Source organism: Camarhynchus parvulus, chromosome 7 (assembly GCF_901933205.1).
Source record: "Camarhynchus parvulus chromosome 7, STF_HiC, whole genome shotgun sequence".
NCBI lineage: Eukaryota > Metazoa > Chordata > Aves > Passeriformes > Thraupidae > Camarhynchus > Camarhynchus parvulus.
Genome location: NC_044577.1, coordinates 35,820,623 through 35,838,589, shown reverse-complemented (window position 1 = coordinate 35,838,589; position 17,967 = coordinate 35,820,623). Strand labels below are relative to the sequence as shown.

Here is a 17,967-nt window from a genome sequence, read left to right as displayed (position 1 = left end):
GTGCATTTTGAGGAGCTGGGAGCTCCCCAGCTTGTATCAAAAAATTACAGCAACCCCCATCCTGCAGCTTAAAATATCAACAAAGTAAGACTCATGCAGCATTGAAAACTGATTTTATTTTTACTCAGATTTCAGAAGCCAGAGTGAAGGGCTTGCCATAAAGGGGATTCTGGAAAACTCTGTCCCAGAGGTAAGAGATGCTCCCTTTCCTCCTCAGAGCTCTGTAATTCTGCTGGATTTCAGTACAAGGGCAGGAGTGGGGCTGCTTTCTAAACATTAATTTTCAGGCAACTGGAAAATCATAAAATCACAGAATCCCAGAATGGTTTGGGTTGGGAGGGACCTTAAAGGTCATCTCATTCCATGGGCTGGAATACCTTCCACTAGAAAAAAGCAAGTAATTAGGAAATACACCAAGTGTACATTTCATAAAAATAAAACCCGTCTAAAAGCTCACCTACAAAACCCCAACAAACCCCCCTTGACAGTTGCTGTTTTCTGGATTAATGGCCTGGACTTAACAAATTTTCTTTCTGATTCACAATGGCAACATTTTCCCTGCCCACCTTGCTCTGAGGTCGATGTCATTGCTTTGTGCTGGAGTGGCAGCACCCAGTGGATTGGGAATGTTTGATTTTCCATGCAGACAAAACCCTGAAAACCCCAAAATTCTCCCCAGCTGGGATGGAACCATGGTGAGAACCATTTCCTGCTGTGCAGAAACAACGCAGGTCTCACTCCTGGAAACAATTCCCTGTCCCAAATTGCTGGTGCCAATTGGACTCAGGGGATGCTTCCCTCAAAAGGAAGATTTTACTTTTATCTGACTGGGATGCAAGTCACTGGTGTGGGACCAGTGTCACCTGTGCTCTGTACTTCTCCCATTTTCCTGCAAAATGGGGCTGGAAGCCTCCACAGCAAAACCAGAATCTCTCACAGCGTTGCTGGGCATCAAGAAACACAAATATTTGCTGGGCTGCAAGAAGAGTCAAAAGGAAAATGAAAGTGTTTTGTGGCAGTGAGGAATGGAGACAATGTTTGCAGTGCTCTGTGCACACATTTGTAATAACAAAAGGAAGTTTGGAGCTGTCCTGGGGAGTTATGCAACCAACATGCAGATTTAAAGATGTGTTCAAGCTTCACTTTGCTGTACTTCCTTGTCAAAGGTTTTTAAAAGAAAATAGCATAAAACCCACACTTTTAGTGTGCAGTCACAGCAAAGCTGATGCAGTATTCCCATTTCCACTTGCCATTCACCCCTGTTCAGTGAGATCTGCTGCTCCAGCTGCAGCCAGGTCTCCATAAACACCAAATGCTCTGAGAGTCACCTTCACAGCAGCTCCTGCTTCCTCAGGAGCACTGGGAGCCCTGCTCAGCTCAGGAATTCCTTCCCAAATAAAGGCTAAAGGCTCCACAATGCTCCCTGGAGAGAGGGGACAGCTTTGCCCCTTGGCACATCCAGCTACTTCACTCTTGTGCTTTTGGTTAAAAAGCTCAGTGGAAGGGGCAGCAGTGAGTTTATTGTGGAAGCTGGAAAGGACTTTGAACAAAGTGACAAGGAGTGACAAGGCACAGGGAATGGCTTCCCACTGCCAGAGGGCAGGGATGGGGATATGGGGAAGGAATTGTTCCCTGGGAGGGTGGGGAGGGCCTGGCACACATTGCCCAGGGAAGCTGTGGCTGCCCCTGGGTCCCTGGAATTGTGTGCTCCTTGTGTCCCAGACCAGAGCATGAGCAGAGCAAGACCTGCTCATAAATTCCTCTGAACTTCACTAAGAAAAAAAGGAAGAAAAGAGGGAAAAGTGGGAACTGAATTGTGGCCACAGGGTAGAGCAGACAGGGCAAGAAGGTATAGGTGAAAGTGAGGGAATGAGATTCCTTTAAATCAGTTCTGACATGTGAGCCTTGGAAGATTGAAAATGAAAGTCATGGGTTACTCAAGGTAGTGACAGGAGGACAAAGTTTTAAGCTGTGCCAGGGGAGGTTTAGCTGGACATGGGGAGGCATTTCTCCACAAAAAGAGTGATTGGATACTGGAAGGGGCTGCCCAGGGAGGTCTGGAGCCCCATCCCTGGAGGTGTTGAGGAACATCTGGCTATGACAGTTGACAGGGTGGCAATCAGTCATAGATTGGGCTCAATGATCTCAAAAGTCTTTTCCAATCGAATTGATTGTGTGATTCTGGAATATTTGTGGAATATTTGTGGCTCTCAGGGCACAGCAAACACCCAGCTTCCAGAAGGCCAGGTCCTTGGGAGGGGGCAGGATTTATGGACAGCCAATGCAGAGAAGAGCAGGAGCAGCTGAAACTTCAAAGAGATCAGAAGAGGTGCCCAAACCATGTGGGACCATTTCTGTGGAACCTGCACAGGCTTCCCAGAGGAAAATCAGGGAATGTCACAGGCGTGATGGGAATTTCTAACCCTGAAATCCTAAATAATCCTATGAGATTACAAAAGAGGACATTGGTGCTTCTGGCTACTCCAGGTATAGGAAAAAAAATCTTCCAAGACAAAAGAATGGCTGGGTTTGGTAATGTTTCTGCAGGTACCTGAGTTGTGTCACTAATTAATCATTCTTGGAAACAAAGGAGGAATAAAGGAGTGGAAAATAATGCCATTATATAATAGGAAAATTGCATCAGAGTTTCATTCTTCAATTGAAAAAAAAAAAGCAGTTCAATAGGTAGGTTTTCAAGGATCCCAAATTAATCCATTCCCCTTTCCCCCAGGTATTTGGTGGTTGGTTGTTAATTAATTTCCTTGCACAATTCTCTGGATTTTAAACACACAGGTATTTTGTGAGCTTTTCCTGAAGTCACAGGTTAATCCTTTTGAGGAAAATGCTCCATAAATCTGCGAGGAGCTGTAATCCCAACCTGCCTGCCTCATCCAAACTCCACTTGTAAGGGACCAAGCAAACAGTGCCCTCACATCACCTGGGACACATTAAAATACTGCAGCTTGGGAAGCTGTGGTTCCATGCCCAGCTTTCCTTTCCTGTTGGCAGCTCTTTAATAACAGGTTATGTTCTGCTCCATTAGCAGCTGGAGAGGGAGCAGGCTCTCCCTGGGAGAGGAGAACCACAACAAGGCGCACCATGGAGTTGTGGATTCCTGAGGAGCAGCTCTCAGGTCTCAGTTCCTGTGGGAGAGGCTTGGTGGTGTCTGAGCAGCACCTCTGGAGCTTTTCCTTCTGCCCAGCTGGGATGGGACGGGAGCCCTGGGCTGCTGCAGCACCAGGGATTGGATGATCACTTCTCCCATGGATCCTGCTGTGCTCTGGCTGCAATTTGCCAAATTGCAACTTGCCAACCTCATTTCCAGGTTTGGCCTATTCCCACGGACACATCATCATTCAGAGCATGCTTGGAATATATTAAATTCCTTTTCCCCCCTCTTTTAGCCATACCTGTACGTGTCAGTGCTTCCAGGGCTCATTTTACATGAGGCAGGGAGGAGCTGGAGCTATGGATGCGTCCAACCAAACCCTGTTTCCATCTGCCATGAGATGGATAATCTATAATTTATTATAACCATCCCCACCTCAGTTCCTGCTCTTCCTTTCAATATAACTTCACAGCTTTTTCTTTTTTTTTGCTAACTATTTTTGGAAACTATTTTGGAAACATTTTATTTACGTTGTCTATTTTATGTTTAGATTTTAAATTATAATTTCAGTAGATTCCTCTTCTCCTCATTCAGGGAAAAAATGGCCCTGTTAATGTAAAAGGCCATATGGTGTCAGTTTAAAAGATTCAGTGCAAATTTGATATTGGCATAGGGATCATGCAATGTAAAAAAATCTTTGGGAAAGGTCAAGTTGGTGTCAGCAGTGGCAGAGCAGAGGCTGTGGTGACACTGAGCCCTGTGGGTGGTGGTGGCATCACTACGTGCAGGGGGAGTTTGCTACTCCAAAGCCTCCCAAAAGCCAATATTTAAAATTAATTTATAAATAGACTTTAGAAAACAAGTTTAATTTCATGTATATCCAACAATCCCTTTAGATCTGTTGTTGACAACATAAATTCGTGTTTTAACTCAGAATTAACAGAATTTTTCATTCTCTAGTTTTGCTTTGACAAGTTTGCAATATAAATCCTATCTATATAAATCTTATGTGCAAACTTTCCTGAATGTATTTTAAAAGTATCTTATTTAAGCAAGTGCTTAATTCGAGCATGACATGTGATTTGCCAAACAAACTTATGACTAAGGCAACACAGAGTGAGTTCAGTAGGACCAAAATTTGCTCCAGTGTGATTCATCAATGAGTAAGAGTGATGTTATCTGGAGTTTTAATCTAAGCACAGATTTGAATAATGACCTGAATTTTTTGGAAGAGCAGCTAGCTAAGCAAGAAAAGGGGGAAAAAAATCTGTAAAGAATTCTGGGCTTGATATCACCACCTATTTTCAGCTGTATGAGTCAGTGAGCCATCACATGGATTTGCACAGAAATATCAAAGCAAATCCCACTTCAAACCCACACCACTTCCCAATATATCCCCTCACTCATCGATCCCAGCAAAGCAGGGAACGTCTGTTTGTCTGAAATAAAAGAGAGCAGGCCTCCAGGAACAATGAACTTTCTCAAAACAAAACCTTTAATTTTCTGTGAAACTCCTGCCCAGGCTGATTTACCAAGAAGAAACAGGCAGTCCAAAAGTGCCACTTGCTGAGCTCCATCAGCAGAGCCTTTCCAACGCGTGCAGAGACCCAGGGAGGGAAATTGTTTTGCAAAATTGCAAAAAAAAAAAAAATTGTCTAAACCGACAGAGATGGCAATGTGTGCAAATATTCCTTAATAACAATGATTGAGAGAGCTGCAGCTGCCATGCAGGATGTGAAATCTGACACATTTCTTCAATATTAGGAGCTTATTGGGATATAAATGTGAGCTGCCTCTGGATCCAGGGGAGGAACATCATTTGCAGTGGTTCATAGTGAGAGACGTGAAGGCAATTACTTGCTCGAAGAAAACATAACTCAGTCTCTTACAGAAGAGTTCTGCTAAGCCCCATCCTAGCAGAAGATGAAGCTTTGACAGGCTTTAGTTTTTTTCCAGAATGTTCTGCAATGTTTTGCAAGTTGCTGCCAGATGTGAGGTCCTCTGGAAATTAAAAGAGGGATTTAGGCAATATTTCAATGCGATATTCAGAACTGCAACATTTGCATGCCAGAAGATGAGAAAACCAGAGAGTTCTGTGCTTTTATTTCTTTTATTGACCAGAAAATCCTCTGTGGGTTTGTAAATCCTGCCACCTTAGGACATCCTGCTCATCTCCAATAGTTTATAATACCCTATAACTGAAGATTATTAGGATTCCCACTATAAAGAGGATTTAGTTGTGAATTAACAAGCAAACAAAGAGGAGAAGTGGAAAATGACACTGGGTCATCTCATTAGCTGGCAAGGTGGGGATCAGCCAGAGGTTGGACTCAGCCTTGGAGATCTCCAGCCTCAGTGATCCTGGGATTCTGTGTTTCTTCCTTGCACAAGTGGAGTGTGATCTTTGCTGGGAGTTCCTCAGTGCCAGATGGACCAGAACGGGTGTTTGTGAGATGTTCAAACACAATGAGGAGAAATTCCTGCTTCAGGGGAAGCAGCGCAGGAAAGCTCCTATTGGGAAAGTGGTGGATGGCAGAGTGGGACCTTAAATCCCATCCCAGTCCCATTCTGCCATGGGGACACCTTCCATGATCCCAGGTGCCTCCAAGCCCTGTCCAGCCTGGCCTGGAACACTTCAGGGATCCAGGGCACAGCTTCTCTGAGCCATGGATCAGGGTGCTGTGGAAAAGATGCTTTGAGAGCAAAAAGAGGCTTAAAATCCTCAAAAGATGGGAGATGTGAGGAAATGGACGTGCCATGTTATTGCAGCCCCACAGGTTGTTCAGCTGGAGCTGCTGTTTGCAGTTCTGCCTGCAAATCCATTTCTCTGACTTCCATGGCAAAGTCCCACCCTCAGTGAGGGGCACATTCCTGCAGGAGCTGGCAGGGTTCTCACCTGGAATGGCACAGGGAAGTCAATCCCCATCCAGCCATTCCTCCCTCAGGGCACAAACCTTGGGTGTCTTCTTGTACAGCAACATCGATTTCATCTTCTTTCCTTCTAGATCAGTATTTTTTATTCTGAAATCCAGTGCCACATACTAATTCCAGTTCTTAATATAAACATTGAGAAACTAAAATCAAATCTGATTGACTGGGAACAACCAACAGACATCTACACACTTCAGTGGATTCCAACAGGAGCACAAGCTCCAGGTATGGCTCAGATGATGTAAAGGGATTTAGGAGAGAAACAGGCACGTCCTGCTGGGACTACTGAGAGGTGAACTCCTGCTCCTCAAACTCCAGGGGTGACAAATCCCCCAGCCTGGCTGCCCAAATGAGCAATGATTGCAGGAAAAATCACAGGGAGAGGAGGGAGAGGAGAGGAGAGGAGAGGAGAGGAGAGGAGAGGAGAGGAGAGAGAGGAGAGGAGAGGAGAGGAGAGGAGAGGAGAGGAGAGGAGAGGAGAGGAGAGGAGAGGGAGAGGAGAGGAGAGGAGAGGAGAGGAGAGGAGAGGAGAGGAGAGGAGAGGAGAGGAGAGGAGAGGAGAGGAGAGGAGAGGAGAGGAGAGGAGAGGAGAGGGGATCTGGCCTGCTCGGATGGAACGAAGGCTGGAGAGGGAAGGTTGCTGGCTGGAGAGGGAGCTCTGATCACACATCCAGAGGGAGAGGCTGAACAACCCTCAGAGCACATGAAAACCAACGCTGAGGTTGGAAATCAGGAGACAATTGCTGCTGTGGGGTGACATCCCAATCAGAACAACAGGAGGAAAAACTCAAATATGCTCTGAGGGAGCTAAAAAACTTCCAAGGATTATTCAATATTCTGCTGAGGCTTCCCCCCAGGCAGAGCCTTTGCAGCACTATTTTGGGGCTGGAATTTTTGGGTTTAAGCAAAACATTTTAGCCTCAGTGATGCAGAAAACAAACAAGGTTTCCTCCTGGCACCGGGAGCCAGAGCTGTGGAGCAATTGGGAAGAGCAGAGCAGTGAGATTGAAGGGAGAAATAAATTTCCAAATGTCTTTGGAAGGCTTTGTGGAATGGCAATCCAATTTTCACGGAGCATTTAAGCCCTGACCCAGACGTGTGAGCAGGGAACTGTGGCAAGAGTGCTCGCCAGGGTGGGTGGGAGCAGAGTAAATTTAGCTGGGTTTGTTTGGAGATCAGACTGTGCTTCTCACACTCTGCTGAGGAGATGCTCTAGAAAAGCTTCCAAACACCCCCGTGTTTCTGAACTCTCCCAGAAGTTGAATAGGTGCAATTGTCTGCAGGGCTGGGGGAAGAGTGCTCTCACATTTCCAACAAAAAAGAGATCGTGCAACTGGAGTTAAAAGCAGCAATTTCTGAGCCAAGAAAGCTTTCAGTTCCTGGTTATTTACCTGATTTACCTGAGGGGTCTTGATGCCCTTCTGCAGCACCACCAGCAGCTGATTGAAAACAACCTTGCTCTTTAACTTTCCTTTTTCTCAGAAGCAGAAGCTTTGAGCCACTTTACTCTTTCTTTGGTTCCAGAAACAAGTCAAGGGAACATGAAACTTCTGATCAGCTGTGCCTTACCAGGGCTTGGTTTATTGAACAAAGAAGTAGAAATAAATTTCTTTGAGGATTAAGAGTTAGAAATTAGGAGGTCTCTAACAGAGGGAAATTTTTAAGAAGTCTCATTCCATCTTTTAAGGATCATTAAGAAAGCCCATGAACCACTCCCTGGACCTGATAACTAAGGGCCATGTAATTAGTTACAGCTCTGTAACATGTCATTAACCACATTTGGGAAAACACTGAATTTGTTCATTCAGAGCAGCTGAATGGTGCCCCAAGAGCTGCACTCAGGGAGCCTCCCCTGAGGTCTGGGAGGAAGGGATAACCCAAATTTCCTGTCAATGGGAACTGGTGGGGCTGAAGGAAGGGAGCACAAAACCCATCTTTTTTTCTTTTATTTTCTTTTTTCTTTTTCTTTTTCTTTCTCTTTTTCTTTCCCTTTCTCCTGCTGGGAGTGGTCCCTACTTGGCCTGGTCACACTGAGGAGTCTCCTGGCTCTGACCAGCTCCTGGAACAGGGATTTGCTCTTCTGAAAACACTTGACATCACTGAGATGTTCATCTCCTGAAAGTTTTAGGATCCAAATCAATAACCTATTCCACTTTCATTCGGTAAATAATTGTGCTCATTTTGCTGCGGGTCCAGTGATCCTCAGGCTACACTTCACTCACTCTTGCTGTTTAATCCATGATTTTATGAGACATTGAAGTCATCCTTATCAGGCAGTTTATAAGAGGATCCCTGTCAATAGCTAATGTCAACATCTTCCTCTGCAAACTAATTAATGGAAGTGCAGCATTCCCATCCTTTGGAATGTGGCTCAGTTCAAAGCTCTGGCTAACAAAGAACAAGAAATCATTACAAAACACGCAGAGGTGCTTTGGGCTTTGTGAGGAAACGTCCTTCGTCCTTTGGATATTTAGGAATTGCTTAATATTAAATTATCTTTTAACAACTGAAACGCCTTCAGCCTCAGGGCTGGAAGGTGTTTTTAATCTCCCACAGTGTTGCACAGAGCTTGGCCTTACATGTACAGAGAGGTTTGCACCAGGCTGAGGCCCTGAGCAGGTGATGGGAACGTTCCTGCCATGGCAGGGACAGCTCCCGCTGTCCCAGGTGCTCCCAGCCCTGTCCAGCCTGGCCTTGGGCACTGCCAGGGATGCAGGGGCAGCCCCAGCTGCTCTGGGCACCTGTGCCAGGGCCTGCCCACCCTCCCAGTCAGGAATTCCTTCCCAAAATCCCATCCATGCCTCAGTCTGAAGCCGTTCCCTGTTGGTGTGACGCGCAGGCACAGCACACAGAGCTCACTCTGGGCCACAGCTCTGATAACATCTTGTTGTACACATTCCGTAATTAATTTTAATTTACTTAATTAAGAATCGAGTCTTTGGGGAAGGAAGATGAAAAAGTTCCTTCATAAACTGACAATGGGCAATTGTTGCCAGCTTCTTATCCTGGAGGCAGGGGGGATAATGGGAGCTATAGAAATCCTTGGACAGATTGATGATAAGGATGTGATAGGAATCCCCCGGCACTGGCACAGTCATGGCACCTCCTCATTCTTCCCTCACCATTCCCCCTCTTCCCCAGGAATTCAACTCGGGTTCAACGCACAGGAAAATTAAAATTTCTCAGCAAAAGCTGATTTTCACGTGAAGACTCACGGCTTGGGATGTTGCTGAAGTGGGCATGGATTTAACCCTTGCCAGAAAAATCAACCGAACATTAAATCAGAGGATGACAGAAAGTGAGGAAATGATGTTAATAAAATCTGAGCGTGGAAATTCCCAATACTTTTCCCTGGCATCCATAAAAATAAAATGATACAAAAGAAATCTGACAGATGTAGCATCATATGGAGTTGCTTAATGGCAACGCTCAGCCTTGCAAAAAAAGATTTACAGCCACAGTCACCACTAAAAGTTGACATTTGCATTGAATAATTCATCATTTGCTGCTTGCTGGGCTTTGTTGCCTTTCTTTTATTCCTCAGCGATATCAGCTCTGCTCTCAGCAAAGCCAATCAGTTCCAGCAGATGCAGATATTTTGTTGTCACTCCCAAAGCTTGACTCTCTTTTTAGCTAAACCTGACTTAAATCTGCCCTGGCCAGGACTCCCTTGCCTGTCACAGATTTGATTTGCACCATTACCAGGCTTCAGCCTAATTCCCCCACAAGCATTCCAAGCATTTTAACAAGGATCACATGTGCCCTGGACATGTGTTTCCATGCCTCACATTAGCACAAACTGCTTCCACCTCACCCTTGGGATGGATGCAGCTGAGGACACTCCTGATCCGAGGATAAAAGGTGTTGGGAGCCACACCTGGGCCCCACATCTGAACACAAACTTGGTGAGGTGGCTGCAAAACCAGGACTTGATGGGCAATTTTATCAAAGTCATTGTCCACTTGCTGGTTTTAGGGTGGCAAAAACCACATTTGTACTTCTCCGAGATTTAAAAATAGATTTTTAAAAATGATATTGTATTTATTGATTTATTGCCTAACACTTGGCTACCTATTTTTTATTGTTGTCATAACCAAGTTGTAAATGACAAAGGTTTAATCCTTCCCAACACCCCATTTGTTATCTCCTGTTTGTTGTTTTGGTTCATGAAACTCTTAAGGCCAAGTCTGGGAACTACAGATTCTCCTTTTGATCCCAATTAAACAGGGAAGGGAAGGGAAGGGAAAGGAAAGGAAAGGAAAGGAAAGGAAAGGGAAAGGAAAGGGAAAAGGAAAGGGAAGGGAAGGAGTTTTATTTTTCAGATGTTAACTCTTCCCTTTTTCCTCCGAAGCAGAGAGCTCACTCCCATGACTGAGAACAGATAATGATAACCCCAAAACGTTGTTATTTTTATGACTTTTTCTCTCTATAGAGAAAAATCATTGAGAGAAGCAGAACTTATTTTCCTGGAAGTGAAAATGAGCTGTATTTCTGCTGGGAGTTCAGAATTGCTTCTCCTTCAAAAAGGCCTCAGATGATTGTGGTTTGATGAGACAGAAACTTCTGAAGTGGCATGAAGAGAATGTCTGTTCTGGAGTCCTGTTTGGTGCCTGGAAAGTTGGCTCCTCTCAGCACAGACCCTGCAGCCCCTCTGTCACCTGCTGGGGCCCAAGTGAAGCAGAAACCAGCTGGGCAGGAATTCCATGGTTATGTGACCCAAAGAATTGACTCCTCAGATATTTAGGGAATTATCAGTGAAGGATTTTCCACTTACCTGCACCACGGACGTGGCTGGAAAAGCCTTTGCTGTCCATCCCATTTGTGCCTGGTTCACCCCCCCATAGCTCAGCCCAGCATCACTCACTGGGATCAATTCCTGCCTGGAATTTTGGAACTCCACCCTGTGCCAGTGCTTCCCTGGGATTTCACCCAGCAATTCCTGAGGATGCTCCTGCTCTTCCTTCCCTGCCCCACTTCATCCAGTGTCAGCCAAAACCCTTCCCACTTCCCAGATCTTTCCCAAAGCAGGAATTTCCAGACAGTGCTGCTCTAAATAGATTTTTTTTTTCCAGTTGTAAATCCTACCCCTCAGCTCCCTTTGGGATGACACTCAATTACAAACCAACCCTTATCTCACAGCAGGTAAAAACGTGGGAGATGGAATCTCTCCAGGATCTTCTTTCACGTGGGGGATTCCAAATCAAATCTTCAATTTTTTAATTATTATTTTTTAACAGAACAACAAAAAATTGCTTTGAAGCGTTCACAGCCAAGACCTGGCAGAGGGCAATGAGGGCTCTGAGCTCCCAGGGCTGAGCTTTACACAACACAAAACCATTCCAGGCTGAAGGAGAGGCTGTAATGCAGGATCACACCAGGCTGGTGGGAATTTTTGGGAGCTGTCCAGGCATTTATGGCACCACCACCAACCCAGCCTGAGGCTGAGCGATATTTAAGGACATCACACAGGGGCATGGAATTGCTCTTTATCCTTGGGAGCACGAGGATAACCAGACACCAGGAGCAGGGCAGGAGTGCCTGGTGAGGTGTCTGTGGCCTTGGAAGTCCCTGCAGCTCCCAGGCCGGTGACCTGGGGATAGAACAATTTATTTTTGTAGGATTTTTTTGTTGTTGTTTTTTAGCCTCCAAGTGTTTTTCCATCACTGACCGGACCCCGGTGTGAATGGTGAGTATCAAACTGTTTGGTGTTTGGGATTGCTGGAATCTCCTGCTTGGAGCACTGGGTGTTTTGGGGGGAATCCTGGCCCCTGGAGGTGCAGCTGCTCGCTCAGAGGGGTGGGTGGGAATGCCTGGGATGAGATCCTGGCTGCTGTGAGCAGGAGCCGCCGCAGGCTCCCTGAACTTACCCGTGGGATGCAGCGCCGAGGCCTCCCCGGAGCGCACGGACCATGGACAGGCAGTGGGCCCTGCAGCCTGAACTGGGAATTCCCTTGGCTCTCATGGATTCAACTCAACCTCACAGCCGTGGGTTGCTATTTAATTCCACAGCGGTGCCCGTGGCCCCGTTTAAGAGTGGGCATCCCATCGTGGCATCGAACAATCCGTCGGAAGACAAAGTCCCTGCCCCGAAGAGAACAGCACAGGAACTGTTTTTTCTGGTGATTTAATCATAATATTGACAACTTTATCAAAAATTACAAAACTGATATTAAAAAAATTCTCTAATTCTTAGTAAGACTAGAATGGGTTTTTTTAAAAAATAGAAAAGCACTTTTATGCTACGGCTCTTCTGGAATTCTCACATTACAACCCTACATAGCAAAATACAAACTGTAGCTAAGAAAGGTAATTCAGTCCTAAGGTAATTCAGTCCACCACGAGCCCTCTAATATCTCTAGACCATCAAACTCAGGGACTCCAAAAGGATTTCACATGACTTATAAACCTCCTCAGAGATGATTTCGGAAAGACCTTGGAATTTGAAGTTTCTCTTAACCCCTAAAACCTTAGACTGCGAGGATAACAGACCTGGGACATCAGAGGTGGGGTGGGTTGGTTTTTTTTTTCTTTTCTAAAAATTATTTTTAAACTATGTGGATATTTTTTTTTGTTTGCAGCTGATACCAGCCAGGAAGTTGAAAATACGAAGAAAATCCATCGAAAGAAATGAAAATATTTTTGTTTCGTTTCGTTTATGGTGTTCACACAACGCACCATAATAGAAAGAGGAATATTTCCTTTAATTTGAATGTCATCTGAATGACTCAACCACATTGTCACCCACTTAAGCAAAAGAAAGCATAATAAATAAATAAATAAATAGACAAGAATATGCAACACTTTACATCCTCAAGGAATCACGGCGTTCCCTAAATCTACCGAGGTCCTGATCGGCGTCGTGGGCTCGCTGTACTCAGCCACTTTTGGGTGATTGTGCCATGTTAATGACAAATCCAGTGGTGTTCCACTTTCCACAATGGAGTATTTTTTTTTGTGTGTGTTTTTTTGTCTTTTTTTTTTTTTCTCCACCTTTTAAATATAGGAATTCTCTCTTAAATTAGAAAGTAGGCAAAAAGTATTTTTTTTTTAATTTTCATTTTTAAGTCTTCTATTAGAAAAAATAGAGATTTATTAAACAAAAAATAATAAGGTAGAAAGAAGGGTTGGGCCTCCATCAAAAAAGTAGATTATGCTTTAATGCAAAGAGAAAGAAATGGCTCTATGGGCAAAATTCAAGTATGAGTGACCAGTTTTTTAATCGTAAAGTCGGTGCAACATTTCTTAAAATGTTACAACACTGCATGACCTGTAATGCTCACAATATTTACATTAACTGCTTACATGAAACCATAAAAACTCTAAAAGAGAAAAAAAAAATTGGTATGGACTGAAACAAACTACTCCTAGCACCCACATCAATGCCATTATTAACCGAGGAAATCAAGTGCACGAGAATACTTTACATAATCTTAGGGATGTAAAGTAAAACAGCGGGGAGGGAGCACAGACCTAAGGGCCAAAGGAGACACAAACTCAGCTCTGGGACACGAAGCAGAGGGAGGAGGCGAAGGGAATCCCGAGGGACAGGGGCTCCAGCGCTCGCCCACGCACGGATCGGGACAGGAAGAGCCAAGGGCCACCGGGACATGGCCACACGCCACGGGAAAACGGGAGCTGGCAGCCCTGGAACAGCTCCGTGAGGAGGAGGAGGAGGAGGAGGAGAGACAAATGAACCTGCCCGCAGAAGGGACCCCGGCACAGGAGCCAGCCCGGGAGCCCCGAGGTAGCTGCGTGCCCAGCACCGAGCCCCGCTGGCCAACGCTGCCCTGGGCACCCACCAGGGGACTCGGGCAGCAGGAGAAGGAGCCACATCCTCGGGATCCCGGGGATCCGGGGATGCTGGGAGGCTGCGCTGCCCGGGGTGCTGATCACTGCCAGTCCTTGGCCAGAGAGCCACAGGCGGGACTCGGGGACAAGGAGGTCTGAGGTAAGCGGTGCTCCTGGCCCCGGCTGGGAGGAAAAGCTCCCCCGGGCTGGGAATGTGGCTGGGATTCTCTGGGGAAGCCTCGGCACCGTCGCCACCGGCCGTGTGAAAAAGAAAAATGAAATCAAATGGAAAGAATGTTGTGCTACACTTCCGTTCGTTAATTTTATAATGGCTCATAGCTTTAGACTTTTAAATCTGTAGTGTATTAATTTTTTTTTCTACATATGTTTCACATTTCTCACTTAATATAACATAAATAATTTGGTTAATAGATTTAACCTGCGCATTTCAGCCACATTAATATATATAAGAATCTGTTAATGGTATAAATAATTCTTTTTAAATAAAATAAATCTGATATGTTACATAATACTGATAAAAATTACTGTTGCTAATAGTTTTGTAAGCCACCCTTAACTTTTTTTCTGCTTTAATACTGCGAGATGGATCCTGGGATTGCTTTTCCCGGATGCTGCGGAGCGTTGCCCTTTCATCCTACTGCCAAACCAAAGGAAATCACCAGCAACCAATCCTGACCACTCCTGAAAGCAGGGCCTCTGCCCCCTTCCGAGGAAACACCGTGTTAATGACGTTAGATAATCAAAGCTAATTAATCTAGGGGGTGGTTGGAGGGGCTCAACGTTAGGGGGGGATCGACTCTTTAGTTCCTCAGGTGGCTATGAAACTTCTCCTACAGAAATGGCTGACTAAAATAGTCCCTCTACTCTTTTTTTTTTTTTTGTCCTTTTTCATCAAATCTACAGCGTTCTACGTTCAAAGCTAAGTAAATAAAAACGCAACCGAGGGGTTGCAGCCTTGGAATTGTTAATCAGAGCTGTGATCCCACATCCCGTTGGGAATCTGCGAGGCTGCGCTCTCCTAAAGGCCTGAACTGGAGTCCAGCACTTCCAGGCAAGGTTCATTCCAAACAGACAGAGCAATGAACACTCAGTGGCGTGAAGTGGATGTCATAATTAAGGTATTACATAATCATGCCTTCTCTCTGCTGTTAAATACAAAAACAGCATCTTTTACATTATCATATAAAAGCATTTAGGCTGTATTTTTATTTATCACTTTACACTGGTAGTCTCTTGTATGTGTACTCAATAGAAACCAAAGAATTTTGTACACTATTTTTTGTACAATAAAAGATAAAGTGTGCATTAGGTACGCTTGTACATGACAATATTGTACAATATTTACAGTTCAGATATCACCATGAAATTCTGTATTATCTATATACACAATGAAAATTTCTCAGAAACATTTGGACTATTTCTTATAATCACAATTTTTTTAGTATTATAGAAAAAAAAATCAGTAATCATCTGACATTGTTACTGCAACCTTTCATGATTTCTGATTGGCTTATCCAGCAACCTCTATCCCTCCTAATCACCCCAAATCTGGTACCCCTGCTCCTCGTGGTGCCCTGCCATGGCAGCGAGCTGTCTCCACAGAAATACTGACAGAGCCACGTCTGGATCAATACCTACAGATAGACTCATGTGCACGCTCACTGTGATAAGGACTGGACCAGTAACAAAGACATTCAATGTTATCTAGAGATCTTCCTCCTCTTGAGTTTTGGAGGCTTCACTTGTCTGTCTCCCTGCGGGATTTGGTGGACCTAAAAATAAGTATATGCACAAGTTAGCAAAGGAAATTGGTCAGAGGCATCCAGGGGCTGCAGGAGGGGCTGTCAGGAACCAGCTCTGGGCATTTCACAGCTACACAGAACTAAGGGACTTCAACAGCTCTGAGAAACTGGGAGGGAAAGGTGGATTCCATAACCTGTGCATCCCATTGGAGAGAGACAGCAGGTGCAGTGGCTGGGAAACAACCCCTTAATCAGGGGCTGAAATCCCCAAATCAGGGACTGAAATCCCCAAATCAGGGACTGAAACCTCCTAATTGGGGACTAAAACCCCCTAATTGGGGACTGAAACCCCCAAATCAAGGGTTGAAACCCCCTAATTTGGGACTGAAACCCCCAAAATCAGGGACCGAAACCCCCTAATCAGGGACTGAAACCCCCAAAATCAGGGACTGAAACCCCCAAATCAAGGACTGAAACCCCCTAATTGGGGACTGAAACCCCCAAATCGGGGACTGAAACCCCCTAATCAAGGATTGAAACCCCCAAATCGGGGACTGAAACCCCCAAATCAGGGACTAAAACCCCCAAATCAGGGACTGATCCCAAACTGCAATAATGGCAAATTTGGTGACAAACCTTCACACATTCTAGTGAGCAGAGTAATAAAATGTGGGGAGAAGATGGTGAGAAAATGCTGGTAATGGGAAATTGGGGAAGTCCAGCTCAGGGCTGTTATTAAGGAATGAGGGATGTCCAGGAAACTCTCTGTGTTTAAAAGGAAACATTCAATTCCCAGCTATGGTTGGATTTGAGAGCCGAAGTCTGGCAGTGCTGGCTGCTCAGGGAGAAGCAGGAGGAGAGAGAGGAGGAGGAGGAAGGCTGAGCTGATGTGGAATTCCACCACCATCTGTCGGCAGCAGCTGCAGCTCCCAGCACAGGAACCAACCCTCAGCACCCCCTGGCTCCCTCCTGAGCTCTCCAGCCCCTGACACTGCTGCCCCCACTGCTCCTGCCAGAATTCCCTGCTGCAGCTGAGGATCCTGCTGCACATCTTTCACCACGGCTGGGGCTGAGCAGCAGGAGCCGCAAGTCACTAAAAAGAGCTGCTGATTCCCTGGGAGTGCTTCTAGGAATGAGAATCCCTATGGAAAGCAGCCCTGATCCCAAATTCTGGGCCCACAGACTGGAAGGGTCAATCAAGGCACTGCAGGTCCAGTTTGGTGCCAGAAGAACCAGAGCAGCAAATCCAACCAAGCACTTCCTGCTGCTCCCAATGCCCAGAGCAGGCAGCTTCAGATATTCCTGATTTATGGGTGGGAAAAAGTGCCAGCAGGATGGGCCAGCCCAAACACCCATCCCAAATTTATTTGTTGCAGACCAACAATCACCTCCTGCTCTCCTCGTCCTTCCAAAGGAGAGAAACACAACAACGTTGTTTTAAATCAAAGCTCAAATCTCAGTTCGTTAAATTCAGTTTTAACAAAAGATTTGGCTGGGTTCTTACTTAAAAGTTACTCAATAACTTCTTAAATATTTCTTGTTGGGTCTGAAATCAGCTCTAAGCCTTCAGTTCTTCAAATATATAAATAAATATATTTCCTTTTTATACTCCAGAAGGTCCAAAAGTGTTACTGTAAATTCCAAACCTGCACATCTTCAGTGCTGAGCACTGAATATCAGCAGAAAACCTTTCTCCCCTGTGTTCAAACATTTCATAATTAATAATTTGAATAATTAATGACCAAATAGAAGATGTGGGAGGTTACATGTGCTGTGATAGATTTTATTTTTAGGTGGGCTACAATGAAAGTTTGTTTCTAAAGCCATGCTTTAGAAACAAAAACGAGGATATTTTATAAGCCAAACTCATTATTGGAAAGATGCTGCAGCTACACATTAACTGTAATTAGTGTGGAAAAATCACTCTTGGGTGTGATATTAGAAATATTCTTGAAATATTCTTTTTTTTTTAAACTTACCTGTCATGACAATATCTTTCATTTCTCACGGGAAAACTGAATTCCAAGAGTTTTGCACTCAAAAGAAAGGTGCTTTCAAATGTGGTTTCACTACCCTGCTACTCCAGCTGAGAAGGAAATGAGCCTGATTTTGTGTCAGTAGCCAGAGGAGCCCCCTGGAACAGGAGCAGGGCTGGAACTCATCCAAGCATTATCAGGCTGGATGTGTAAATCTCTTTTGTCAAAAGCAATAAAATTTGCAATGCACCTAAAATCCTACAAGTCCTCCCATTTTTCAGAACCATCATACCTCCTAAACAGTTTTTAATACAGGGGAAATATTGGAAATTCCTCATTATTCCAGAAAATAAAACCAGGATTTGTTAGAATGCCACCCAAAGCAAGCCCCCCTCCAATG

At 44.9% G+C, this 17,967-nt stretch overlaps 1 protein-coding gene across 1 annotated transcript in view; it reads right to left on the bottom strand.

Annotated features, from left to right (window-relative positions):
* Positions 1 to 15,032: 15,032 nt before the first annotated feature.
* MBD5 (methyl-CpG binding domain protein 5) overlaps positions 15,033 to 17,967 on the bottom strand; it is a 121,775-nt gene continuing 118,840 nt past the window's right edge. The window contains 1 exon segment of the mRNA XM_030951798.1: positions 15,033 to 15,621. Coding sequence (XP_030807658.1) covers positions 15,550 to 15,621 — 72 coding nt within the window. The 3' untranslated portion in view covers positions 15,033 to 15,549.